Source organism: Sinocyclocheilus rhinocerous, unplaced genomic scaffold (assembly GCF_001515625.1).
Source record: "Sinocyclocheilus rhinocerous isolate Xijiao unplaced genomic scaffold, SAMN03320098_v1.1 scaffold46, whole genome shotgun sequence".
Classification (NCBI taxonomy): Eukaryota; Metazoa; Chordata; class Actinopteri; order Cypriniformes; family Cyprinidae; genus Sinocyclocheilus; species Sinocyclocheilus rhinocerous.
In genome coordinates this window covers 471,668-485,924 of record NW_015633191.1, presented here as the reverse complement: position 1 = coordinate 485,924, position 14,257 = coordinate 471,668, and the positions used below count along the sequence as shown (strand labels likewise).

Sequence of the window (14,257 nt, the reverse complement as noted above, 5' to 3'; positions counted from 1 at the left end):
AGTTTCTGTCGAATCGCGATTTCGATTTATCGTGCAGCCCTAGCCTGCAGTAAAGCGGCCTCATCTTACTGAACACCTGCCAAGTTTCACTGAGCTTTACCTTATCCAGCGAAATTCACGAAGAAATAACATGCACTGCTGAAGACACAAACTTTGCCCTCAAGTACACTCAAAATCCAAACATCCCATTTTTTATGATGAATAAATAAATGCATGTATGAGCATCAGCAATCATTATTTGCACTGTTGAGAGTTTAGACTCAAGTTTAGAGTTTAGAATCAAGGACTGTCTGGATTGTCATAATGGCCCATTGTATCAAATAATAAGCCATAAATGTACTGTATTCAAACAGACAATGTTGCCCGACTCAATTAATTGCAACCCACCGGCTCAGCAGACCAAGATAAAACTGATTAACCACTGAATCTTTGCTTAGAAATGTCAAACAGAGAACAGTTAGCAGAATGTGATCTAATATGCACTACATTACATTTTTGGAGAGACTGAGATTGAAGAGATACAGGGCTGGGAGATGCAGTGATAGGGAAGGAAAATATGGGTATATTCAGTGCAACAAAAAAAAACTTCAGAGATGAAATTCTGAGAAATGCTCATTTGTCACTGCTTTGGCAGCTCTAGGCTCTAGCACCCCCTCCAATAGAGCGTAACCGTGACCACCCACTTTTTCAGTGGTCTTGATTGCAGAAGCATTTTTCTCATTTTTTTGTACTCTCTCTGGAGGAATTTCAATAAAACCCTCATTAAAGAGTTCTAAGTTCTCAACCAAAACATCCTGCTCTGAGATAGATCTCTCAACAGTACAAACTTTGATTCAAAGCAAAGAAATATATGAAAACTGGAAACAAGATGAAGGTACAACTACAAGACTCATTTAAGCATGGAAGCATTGCAAATTATAGCAATAAATATTTTATGTTTGTTGCACAATATTCAGATATACACAAATACCTCAAATCACTGTAATGTTAACTTCCAATAAAGAAAGCAACCTCAAAGAGAAGCATTTCACCTTCTGGAAGTAAACATATGGCACTGTTTCATCCATATGAGCTGATGAAATATCGACCTGACAGCTGCCAAAATTATACAGCAGGTTCAAACAGACATCAGTCTGGTTTTCTGATGGCAGTTTGCCTTATTTCATGACACAATCTGTTTTATTCACACCCGCACGAGCCAACAAAGTGCAGCTATTAGTAGTGGCAAGTAAGATTCATTTCCGCGAATCAGTTCTTTCGACACAGTTGGTTTCAAAGAACCGTTTATAAAAGAGCCTAGCCATACAATGTTCATATAAAGCCATAAATGCATACATAGTGCTGTCAATTATGTTGTTTTTATTACGCTTTATTAATAATAATGTTTATTATAATTGTATGTGTACCATTTCAGTTTGATTCAGCAATGATTTTGCTCATAAAAACAACTAAATTTGAATTTACATTAAACAATACATGTACATTTCATCTACATAGCGACATATAAAAATGTAGATCTGCATAATATGTGTTAATAAAACTTTCATACAAACAATTAAATGCAAAATCGCTCAGACAGATTCTCGCGAAGCTCGAACCGGACTGAACTGTTATTGTTTTCCTAACTGATTCATTAAAAAAGATCCGGCTCAAATGAACGATTCGTTGAAGAAGCGAATTGAATAAATATTTTTTTTTAAAAACACTGACCTGCTTCAGCAACATAATTTAAAACTAAATTTCATATGAGCAGATAAATCTTGGACTCTATGCAGAATTAAAACGGCAGTTAATCAGTTCATCACATGCACAATGCATAACTATTCCTTAAAATTGTCATTTGTAGAAGCACTCCAGCAAACCCACGTTGCAAAACAGCATGTCGCCACAGTGAGCTGTAATATCAATATTCAAATACGTTATAGTGTCAAATATACAGACCGTACTCACCGCTCGAGACAGAAAACTAATTCCAGTGAATGTTATTTACTCGAGTTGTGCACTTCCATCTATGCAAACAAAATATCTCTTCTCCTTTCTTCGGCTCGAGTGATGATTGTGCTAAATTAAACTATTTTTACAAAACGTGCTGAATGACAGCACCACACACACTTTACCGAGTGAAATCATCCAGCACGACAGTACAGCAGCGGATCAAAAATCATATGCCTTACACTCTTAGGGATTTGTAGCGCTTCCTCACAGCCGCCACGGACCAATCAGAAGGCAGCGCTGTGGTAGTGGGCGGGGCCTGCCCGTTATGACATATTCAGCCTTGACTGATTTGAGGCTTGTCTAAAAACACATTGTAGTGTGCCACATCAGGGGCTGGCATTAATGGGTTATGTGCTCAGCTGTCAAAGTGAATCTTAAGCTGCTTAAACTATGTGTCTGTAAGATTTTTGCATATTTAAAATAGCTCAGTGTGCCTGTAGGCAACATGAAACCTGCACACTATGGAAAACAGTACAAGCTACCTGACCACTGACCAATGGACTACTGTCTTAAAAACAGAGCTGGATATCAGTGTTAAGCTGAGCTTCAAAGTACTGGATATTGGGTTCATTAAATTGACTGTGATTATAAATTATTATGCCTCTAATGAAGTCATTTTTACTGTTAAAATTGTAATAGGCATTGGTGCACAACTACTAATTTAGTAAAAAAAAAAAAAACATATCTTACAGCAATTTCAAGAACAGTTACAGGAAAATAAAACTTATTAGATGAATGAGATTTAGAAGAGAGAAAAAACAAAAATGAGCGTTATACAATAAACATAACTTTAACATAAAAGGCTCAAATAAAATGTTAGGGATGCACACATAATACAAATATGTAGTGCTGTACATCAAAAACTTACAGACACAGATACATAAGGATGGCATCTAATTACTGGGGTTTTAAGTATTTCATGATATTTTTTTAAAAATAATTTTGTTCTTTACAAAGCAAAGGGATTTTAGAAATAAGGTCTAATTCAATTTTAAAACGTGGAAAGGATGGGGTATCATGTGAAAACCTGACAAATTATGAAATATTATGAAATTATTTTTTATTTTATTTCGGCTTTCAGAAATAAATGACATTTTAAAATATATTCAAATGGAAAACAGTTTTTTAAAAGTGTAATAATATTTCACAATATTACTGTTTTTACCGTATTTTTTATCAAATAAATGCAGCCTTGGTGAGCATAAGAGACTTCTTTTAAAAACATTAAAATCAGTAGCATTAAATCTTAATTATTCCAAACTTTTATTTCTTACAAATGCAGTTCTGCCAGAAGTTTAGGTAGGCATTGTCAATCTTACATCAATCATTCATGTCAAGATCAGTAAGTTTAATTTCAATGATTGACTTTGCTTAGACAGATGAGCAAGTTTTATTTGAATTGGAACGAATGGAACCAAAACAACACTGAGTGTCACTGTATTAGTATGTTATTTTTAAGACAATGTGGGCAGATAAGAGATCAATTAGGAGGATTAATTATGCATGAAATCTCTCTCTCTTATCTTTTTATCCACAAAACACACAAATCTATTCCCCAAGCTGAAGTCTTTGCTGTAGGTGGAAGAAATGTGCCTTGCAGACACTGCACTTTATAGCAGAATCGGCATGACCACATTAAAGTTTGAGCACCTGATTTAGGTACTTTTACTGTGAAAGCCACTTTACATCATGTCTCGTTCTTAAAGTCCCAGTCTTCCCACTGATCTCATTGTGGTTAAACCTGACCTTGGTGGTACATCGCTCTCACATGGTGGGGTGCAGTGCGATGTGTTGTATAATGGTCGGAGAGGCTGGGTGCATCCAGACAGGCTTGGACAGTGTAGCACAGACACCTCCACGTGCATCCTCTCTCTCAGCTGCTGCTTGCCTCATCCTGTAATTATGGCTGTCATCAGCAGCCCTCGACAAGAAGCTATATTTACTGAAGCCCTGTACAAACAGTTCTCAGGCTTACAGGAGCCTGGTACAAAAGCAGAAGCTCTCTTCATTCACTTGCAACTGGTCTTAAACAGGTTAGCTGGTGAAATACGAATGAAAACAGAAGGTTAATTGAGCCGAATCAATATTCAATGAAGGAATGTGACGACACTCAAAAAAACAAAGATCTTATTCAGATAATCACTGACATGTATAGCGGCTGGAGTGGACATGCACTTAAACATAACAATCCACTCATTCTGTCATGTTCTGTATTGTAAATAGACAGACTGAGCAGGGGCCCGTTTCAGAAAGGAGGTTAAGTGAAAACTCTGAGTATGTTAACCCTGAAATGAGGGAAACTCTGGGTTTACCGTTTCAGAATGGGAGGTTTGTCAAACCCGAGAAAGCAGGGTAAGTCAAGCCCGTTTCTGAAAGAGAGGTAACTTATATTTCAAGTACAAATATCTAAAAATTCTTAAATCAATATGGATTTTCTATATAAGAAAATTATATAAGATATTTAGTCTTGTTTCCTGGGGAGGATCTAAATTAAGTGCATTTTACTTAAGTAAAATTATCTGCCAGTGTGGTAATAAAAATAATCTTAATGCAAATGGAAAACAAGATTATTCGGAGTGTCTATTACTAAGTGGAAATTTACAGTAGCTCCGCCCTCCAATGTCACACAAAGTTAAATACGACGCGCATGACTACCGGCTTCGGTGGTGTAGGCAGTAACGCGTTGTGACGCGATTGGCTGGGTTCGAGTCCGGTGTTTGCCGAGCTCGGCAATACTGAGGTGTAAAAAGTATGTATCCGCCAGTATAAAGTATAAATAGCATCTAATTATTATTTACACTTATTGCAAAGAACTGCTACTTTTACATGGTAAATAGAATATATCACAAATTTACAAATTGTTCTTTACATCTAGAGCTATTTGCGCTTAGCCGACTGTAAATAGGATCCATCGCTAAGAAAGTATGCTAATTCCACTTAGTGTAAATAGCCGCTGCCGTATTTTTCTTACCCTATTGGCAGATCATTTGCAAAATAAGAAAAATTCACTTAAATTATTATTATTTTATTTTTATTTTTTGCGCATGGGATACCATGAAAATGAATAGCCTATTAGTTCAATAACCTACCGCTCTGCCAGTTTTCACCTGTGATATTATAACAGTGATAAGAATTAAACTTGTATTGACTCTGAAGTATGCAGACGTCTTTTTGTCGGGTGCTGTTGCCATGGTGAATCGTAATAGCTCCATTGATCATGGCTTTTCATAGTCGTGGTACACGCGCTAAACTCCGAGTCAACCTACTCAGAGTCGATTGAACTAACTCAATTCAGCTGTTCTGAACCTGAAAACTCAGAGTTTCCCATCTCAGAGTAAGTCAACTCAGAGTTCAAGTTTTAACTCAGAGTTGGTTGAACCTCCTTATTGAAACGGGCCCCAGGAATCATTCACACACGTTTGTACAGCTCTGTGCAGAAAACATGTCTCATCTCAGGTATTTGCCATCACTTCCATTGGGAGAGACAAACAGAAATAGGTAACATGCCACGGTCAAGAGGTTACGAAAAGCAGCCAGACAAGTGCAGCTGAAGATCAGTATGTCTGTGTGAAGCTGTCGATGGAATGATCCCTTTAACAATACAGAAATATTCTATTACTAGCTATGCAGCAACCTCTTAGATCTCCCTAGCAACCACATATCAATGCACTAAATGTACTTTTTTTGCATGTTTTTTCATGTTGGTTACACAACTTAATTTAATTTAATTTAATTTAATTTATTTTTTATTTTATTTTTTATTGATGTATTTATATGTAGTAAGACAGAAAAATAATATTACAAATATTTACAACAAGCTAAAATGATTAACAATCAAGATATCTCTTAATTGAATTCTCCACCTCAAGAAGTTTTTTTTTTTTTTTTGAAGGGCCAGTCTTGAAAAACCTGGAAAAATAAGGTAGCCTAATTTTTAAAAGTGTGATTTCTAGACCTAGAAGAGCCATGTAAATTAATAAAATCAAAAAACTTTGAGTATTTTTATAATGAATATAATTTTTTTTGAAATAGTGAGCTAAAAATATTTTTTAAATCAAGTCAAAACAAACTCATTCAGTAAACCACAAACAAACAACTTGAAAAGTCATGTAAATACATTGGTTAAAAAGAATGGGAACCTCTTCTGGAATCCTGAAATTTAATTTAAAGAAACTATAAGTATCGGGCCTACCGTTGGGGTCAAAAACATAGAGAACTAGCAGAAAGCACCCTATTGTGAGTTTTGCATGTGTATAGGAACCACTCACATATTCTTGTGAGACGTATAAATCTAGCTGTAAGTAAATTGTCAGACCGTAAATTTCCCCTTAAACCCTTTGAAACTGCAGCACTGCAAAACTGTATATTTCATGATGTTTGAAGGCCTTCAGTAAGCCTGAGTTTTTAGATTATTGGCTGCTGTGCCCTGTGGCTAATCTCCTGCCTTTGGTCCTAATGACAGGCTCTGATGCAGGTAGCAGCCCACAGTGCCAAACCCACACAGCTGTCTGTGGACAGTCGGCCTCCAGGTGTTCGGTACGCGCTGTCTGCATAATAGGTTTACGGTAAGATTGAGATCAGTTCTGACATGGTAAATGACATAATAGAAAAAAAAAATCAACTGGGGTACAGTGGTCCCAGATCAGCGGATCACATTTTTCAACTAAATGATGGTTCAGAGCAAACCAGGAAGTGTTTGTGCTCATCTGTCAACCTCTCCACATTGTGTGTTTTCACCCTCCGTGCAGCACAAGAATACAGTCGTAGACTCATGTTTGGTCTAAAGTAGGTCAATGGAGGCCTCCGTCACGCGGTGGTGAGGAGAAAACAAACCGTAATGCACAACCCCCCACACAACAGTCATTGTACACATGACACCTGAATCTCTCATTGAGTTGTCTTTAAAAAAACACTACCATGGCTGCTCAAAGAAAGAAAACAGCAATCAGCAATTCCATGTTCTTTTGCTCTCACCCTGAGCCTTAACAGTTTGTTCTGTGCACTCCAGGGCATGTGTCCTGAGTTGCTATGACCAGGTCATGGCTGCTTCCTTCTGACACATTCGCCCTGAGCATCACACGCTACATGGATGGATAAACCTTATGCACGCAAGCTGCAGCGAGAGGGGCTAAAACCTCCAATCTGCAGAAGCCTGAACCTAGCAACACACAAAAGTTGATATTATTGTCAAAGTATGGCTGTAATTCTGAGGAAAAAATTACTGGGAATTTCAGAACCAGCCTCAGGGTGTTCACACATGCCTCACATCACATCTCGCCATAGTGTTGGGGGTAACTCATTACAAGTAATGTGAGTTACGTAAATCAGATTACTTTTACAAGTAACGAGTAAAGCAGCGCATTACATTTAAATTTACAAGAAAGTATCTGAATTACTTTTTCAGATAAGTAACGCCAATTACTTTGTTTTCCCATTTATTGACTGACAGCTCTTCTGTCCCCATGTTGAGAGAAATCAGGAGTAAGTGTGCGCTGTGTAAACATGATGTTACTGTAGTTCTAGACTAAATGTGAACATGCATTTATTCATCTCATTTGCACAAAAACAGATTCAGTATTCTTCAAAATGAATAAAAACAGTGATAAACAAACTCAAAATATGATGTAATCCTGCAAAAATTTAATGTTAACACAAAAATCCTTTATCCATTTAATCTAATTTTGTTAACCAGTGACCTTCAGTGATCCAATTCAATTACTAATAAGCAAAAATGACTTTAGATAAACATAACATTTGGTTTAATTTTTTTTTGTGATCAAGCTTTTTGAATTTACATTTCCTTCAGCCTGATGCTTATTCATTTCACTTTTGGTGTGAAAAGGCTTTTACATCTGCCAAAAATAGAACTTTTTTAATATAAAAACAAGTAAGCAAAACCAGCCCAGATGAGGAAAAGTAACACAAAAGTAACGTAATGTATTACATTCCATAAAAAGTAACTAACGCATTTAGTTACTTTTTTTTAGGGAGTAATGCAATATTGTAATGCAGTACTTTTAAAAGTAAGTTTCCTCAACACTGCATTTCACTCTTTCACTCTCCAATAATTTCCAGTTACTTCTCTTCTATTCTATCAATAATTCTATCCCAAAAAATAAATGAAAAAGAAAGAATGCACTACAAAAAAATCTTTTTTTTTTATCATTATTTTTGTCTTGCAGTCAAATATATTCTTAATGTTGGCATGAAACAGAAGTTGTGATTGTCTTTTCTTCCATGTTGTGACAAATAACCGAGTAAAACAGCTTCTCAAACAAGAAAAAATGTAGGGTAATTTAATTTTGGTAATTTGTAATTGAGTGGATCGTTTTTGTTTGCTATTGCTGCAAGAGTGACAGGTTGCCCCACCCTTGCGCCAGTAAACAGAAAACAGAAGAGATGTTGTTGCAAAGTTATTTTAATTAAAGATTACACAGGCACATGGATTTTAAAAAATGTATGATGTGCACGGATAAATCATTTATCGTAAACATTGCAATATTACATAAAAAAAGAACTACATTTTGATTTCATGGTGACTTTAAAAAAGATACATTCACTTAAAAAGTATAAGTGCATAAGATATTAATCAGTTTTGTTATTTTATGCAACATTGTTATTTTTCTTACTATTACTAACAAAAGCAGACAAGTTTGTTTGTTAAATAATTAAATATTTGTTTGATAAAATAGTAAAAATATTTGCCTGTGTGATAAGAAGCCAATTCATTTTATTTGTATGCTTTGTATATTTTAAGATATTTTTACTGGAAAAAAAAGCAAAGAAAAAAAAGATAAAAACACTGATTAAGAAAAAGAAAAATGACTATAACTCAGGCTCCAGCCAATAGGGTAGTGTTCAATGATTAGTGTTTTTATTCGTTCAAGTTTGACAACTTTATTGCAGTGGCTTATTGCTTTTACAAATCAGAGCCAAACAGAAATATCATAAAAGGCCTGCAATATAAATGATTATATAATATAATATATTACAAAATATACTATAAAAGATCTGCAATAAACAATTTAATGTGTTAATAATAACAACAATAATAATAATATTATTATTATTATTAATGATGATGATTATGAGGATACTAATAATAATACATAAGTTCTTCCAGCAATAACATAGTCAGTTAGTCTAACTGAAGGTGATTTATAGATAATATGGAACCCAATACAACTTTGAACAAGACTCATCCAGTCAGATTTCAGACAGAGCTGTTTTATAATCTTATAATCAGTCCTATAATCAGTTTTATAATCTGTGGTAACTACTTTCATCTTGTTACTGTTAAAAGTGTCTGGTGTGGTGAATCAAACAGCTGTGTGAAATGATCAGTGCTACATCACTCACACATACTCTAAATCAGCCTCTGATAATGATAAGCCATCAGTTGATGCCCTTCATACAGCCGTTTAGAGCTACAATTGCTCCTACAAATCCTACTTCGCTGACATAGACACTGACATCATAGTTATTCATTGGCAGCCTTGGACATGTAGTGCAGAGTGATGATGACTGAGCACATTGTGTAGAGATCACAGTGCCAGTTCTGCAGATAACATCTTTACCAACGGCTCAGTTAAAGCCAGACTACACCCGCAAGTCTCTCCTAGTGGCACCAACATCCTGCATGAATCAATACATGGAGCAGCTCAGGGCTGAAATCAAATGCCACCACAGCAAGCTTTGCCGAAGCCCCTGAGGGGATACGGTTTCCCCAGCCTGAGTGCCATAGATCAGGGAGTGTACAAATGACATGAAATCTGACTCTGACTTGATTTGATTGACAGAAAACATGATTAAATCCAGCTTAAATGCTGTTCTTACATGTACAGCAGCTTTTGCCACCTCACAATATCATTGCAGCAATATCGCATGAGCACTAAGGCAATCATAAAGTTGCAAAGTCCTTTAAATGAAAATACATAAACATTCTCAAAGTCTCAACTAATTACTTTTATGCTTTGGAAACAATTAAGGAGTACATTAAATGTAATACTGCAACATCAATATAGTCGTAATACCAACTGTAATTGTATATTGATAAAAAAAATGAGAGAAGGAACGATCTGAAAAGTGAGGGTTATACATTATAAATCAGTCTCATGAATATTAATTAGGTGGCATAATATTAATTATGTGCCCAGTAGTTGTAACTGCTTTAGGTGGCAGACTGGTTAGTCATTGGGTTAGGCTGACATGGTATTGGAGACTAATGTAAATTAATTTTATTTACCAAGACTCCACTAGTCACCGTGACCCAGGTATTCTGAGGTTATTCTCAGCAGTGCTCATACTTTATTGCTTCAGGACCAGAGAACAGACTTCACTCTCTACTCAAGGAGCTGTAGGCGGCCACATGAAAAACCCTCTTTGAATAACTCATTGAAGCACATGCAAAAGAACACAAGTGTGTATTTTGTTTCCATAAAGCTGCACTTACTCAAACACTTTGTGATCGAATTAGGTTAAAGGAAAAAAATAATAGGTGAACTGTAAAAGTTTTCGGAGAAAGTTTATGCTAGGCTGCAAGCTGGATGGTCTGTAGTGAACTGGAAACGATACGAGGGACTCTCATGAGCTGGTTTTATTGAATGGAGGTTAAATAATGGAAGTTTTTTTAAGCCTTGGAAGTTACCAAAAGAAAAAAAATACATAAGCTGCATTATTATTATTGGGAAAAAAAAGGTGTTTGTAGCAGAAATATTCACATCTAAATATGGTCATTCCAATAGAGTCGCACCTTCCACAGATCATTTGCCATCACACGCAGGTCCAGGATGTAGATGTGTTTGTTTCTCTGTTTGAAAAGATTTGGAGAAATGTAGCATTACATCACTTGCTCATCAATGGATCCTCTGCAGTGAATGGGTGCCGTCAGAATGAGAGTCCAAACAGCTGATGAAAAATGTCACAGTAAAAACAAAAGGATGGGTGTGAAGTGAAAAGCTGCGTGTTTGTTCATCATTTCGCTTCCAGCTAAAATATGAGTCCTCTATCCAAAATATTGCTTTCTCCATTGAAAATGTTGTCTTGTCTGAATCTGGAGAGAAATATGCACAGATCAAGCACTGTTTACAAGAGAAAACAGTCCAAAACAGTTCTAAACAAATATGTTGATGGAGTTTGATGTGAGAGGACAAAAAGGGATGGACTTTTTCACTGGAGGAAGCAATATTATGAATTATGGACTCGTATTTTGGCAAGAAGCAAGTGATGTAATGCTACATTTCTCCCAATCTGTTACAACGAAGAAACAAACTGTACATCTTGGCTGCTCTGAGAGTGATTAATTTTAAGCAAACTATTCCTTTAATGTTGTCATTATCATAGAGCATGAGATATTATCAAAATGTCAAAGGCAAAGTTGCCTTTTTAATACAATGAAAAAGGACAGAGATAATTTACTATCAAATTCAGTTCCGATTTAGATTTTTATTTTTACTAATTTAATATTATGTCCAGTTTATTAAACCAGGTTAGCTGGACACCAAGTCAGGAAGGTCTCCTAAAACATGGCTGCATGATGCCCAAGGACATAAATCTTTTTGGTTCATTTCAACATCTCAAATATCAGTAATGTATGTCTGCTGACAACTACTTCCTGCAACACAATTATATGTAGCATAAATCTTTGTATATTATCTTTAAATATCTATATACAATATATCTCTAACTATTCCATATATCTGTTTTTCTGCATTTAACACATGCTTCTGCATTTGATAAACAATGATCTTTAAGAGCATGTGAGAGTGATGGGTAATAATGTCTAACACATTCACACAATCACAGTCTATAAATAAACACATAGCAACACATTTCCACCCAATCCAAATTCAGTCAGTTCAAACCCTTCAGGGAAAAGACAAAGATCTCGGTCATAATATACAGTCAGGGATTGAGTGAAATAACTTTCATACTATTCTTTCTCTCTCTATTCTCATACACAGACACATTCCTTCTCATAGAGACAGCAGGTAACAGGGTTTCTACAGAAACAGCAGTTCGATCTGAACATTTATTTCTTCAGTGCTGGATGGATGGAGATGACAACATGTTTAAGACAGCATATCACAGACAAAGCAGTGGACATCTGCCAGAATTTAAACAGGATTTAAAAGGACAACTTTACCAATGAAGTGATTTTTATATGGGATGTTCATTGTTCAGTTAACAAGTTAGATTTTTCACAGCCTTTGATGCTAATGTAAACCCTTTAAACACCGAATAAGCAACAAAACAGGAATTATTTAGGCAATGTTGTCCAAAAACCCAAATGCTTTTAAATTCTCCCACTACTCTCTACCTTTCAAAAGTTTGAGATTGGTATTTTTTTAAAGAAAGGATGCATTAAATTGATCAAAAGTGGCAGTAAAGACATTTGTTACAAAAGATTTCTATTTCAAATAAATACTGTTCTTTTAAACTTATATTGCGATTTGCACAGAAATATTAAGCAGCTGTTTTAAAAATTGAGAACAGTAAGTGATGTTTCTCAAGCACCAAATCAGTATATTAGAATGATATCTGGAGGATAATCTGGAGTAAAATTCAGCTTTACCATCACAGGGATAAATTACATTTTAAATATATTAAAACACAAAACAGTTATTTTAAATTGTAATAATATTTCACAATATTACATGCAGTTTTCTCCTCACTTAAGCACAAATTAGTTGTGCTCCTCTTTGGCAACATTTCTAATGCTCATGCACTATAGAAATTCACATTACATTCATCTGCTTGAAACTCCATTTACATAAAAAGAGAATGTCAATCTTATTACATCTTATCTGTTTGTGCTGCTCAAAAGAGTCATTTAGGAGTAACCATACAGTAAATGCTCTACAGAATGTTTGCAGGATCTACAAAATTCTTACAGTATGTTAATTTACGCAAATTTCACGAACAGGGGAAATTTCTGCCCTCCAGAAGATCAACAAGCATCCTGTTTCTCCGCTTTGGCATATCAAACAGCAGATATCTCTTAAAGAAACATGTCTGATCATGTACTACCTTCTAAAATGCCAAACGGCTGCGGTGTTTCAGTTTTACATGTGCAGCTGTACAGCTACATGCTCATCCGAGTTATCAAACAGATCTACTAATGTACTTCAACACAACCAGGAGTTATACAAGAACGCCCACTCAACACAGTCGCTATTATGCTAAGATAAGACACATAAAAATCTCCACAGGATTCACTCACAACCATGGCCTAAACTTCCCACCTGTCCCAGCGTGAACCTACCGTCATCATCAAAGACATCCTCTGCCTCCTCACACATCAGTTCATTTAGGTCATCCTTTGTGATGTCAGGAAAGGCCATTCCGTCTTATCCTCTCTTTCGCTTAAGTGTCGGAGCAGTAACTATACTGTGAAATTAAATCAGCGTTCGGACTGTCTCCCCCCCCCAGGTGAACGTGAAGCCCTGAGCAGAGAGGCGAGAGGCAGTGGACCGCTCTGAGCTTCTACTCAATGCACCGAGGCGAGTGTGAGTGTGTGTGGGAGCCCACACCATCCAGGCCAAGTTTCATCAACAGGATGATTTCATAATCTCCTGTGTGCAGTTGACCGCTCTGAGCTTCTACTCAATGCGCCGAGGCGAGTGTGAGTGTGTGTGGGAGCCCACACCATCCAGGCCAAGTTTCATCAACAGGATGATTTCATAATCTCCTGTGTGAGTGTCAGAATGAGGGAGATGTGTATGTGTGTGTGGTAAATATGCCAAGCGTAATGTGTTGAGCGGAGGTCGGGCCGAAGCATCTTGAGAGCCAAACCCTGTGGAGTATTCATCTTGAAATATTACTAACAATATAAAAAGTTATTCATACGTTTACTTTATAAAAATCATTATCGGTTTCACAGCAAAAAGACAACCTGAAGGTGGATATTTTTATAATTATACTAAAAGGCTTTTAACTAAGCAAAGTTGTGAACATGTTGATAATTTAGAGGCCTTATCAAATCATTTAAAAACAGGTCATATGATACTGCTAAAAAGAACATTATTTGGTGTATTTGCTGTAATGAAATGTGTTTATGCAGTTTAAGGTTCAAAAACACATTATTTTCCACATAGCTATAGTGTTCACCATCTGTGTTTGAATACATGTCATTAACTAACTGCATGATTTGTACTGTATATTTCTTCCATGTAGACATCACCTTGACAGTCACCGCTAATAAGCTACTGATAAATATAACGTAGAAAGTTCAATTTTCTGTGAAGTTGCTTTGCAACGATTT

At 36.0% G+C, this 14,257-nt stretch overlaps 1 protein-coding gene across 2 annotated transcripts in view; it reads right to left on the bottom strand.

Annotated features, from left to right (window-relative positions):
• Positions 1–13,337, bottom strand: part of LOC107743831 (protein FAM65B-like) — a 49,372-nt gene extending 36,035 nt beyond the window's left edge. The window contains exon 1 of one of the 2 annotated variants that reach the window (XM_016557261.1): positions 13,259–13,337. In XM_016557261.1, the coding sequence (XP_016412747.1) occupies positions 13,259–13,337 (79 nt within the window). Of the gene's footprint in view, positions 1–1,950; positions 2,149–13,258 lie in introns of those variants that run through there. The other variant, XM_016557262.1, reaches the window with a different exon arrangement.
• Positions 13,338–14,257: the final 920 nt, after the last annotated feature.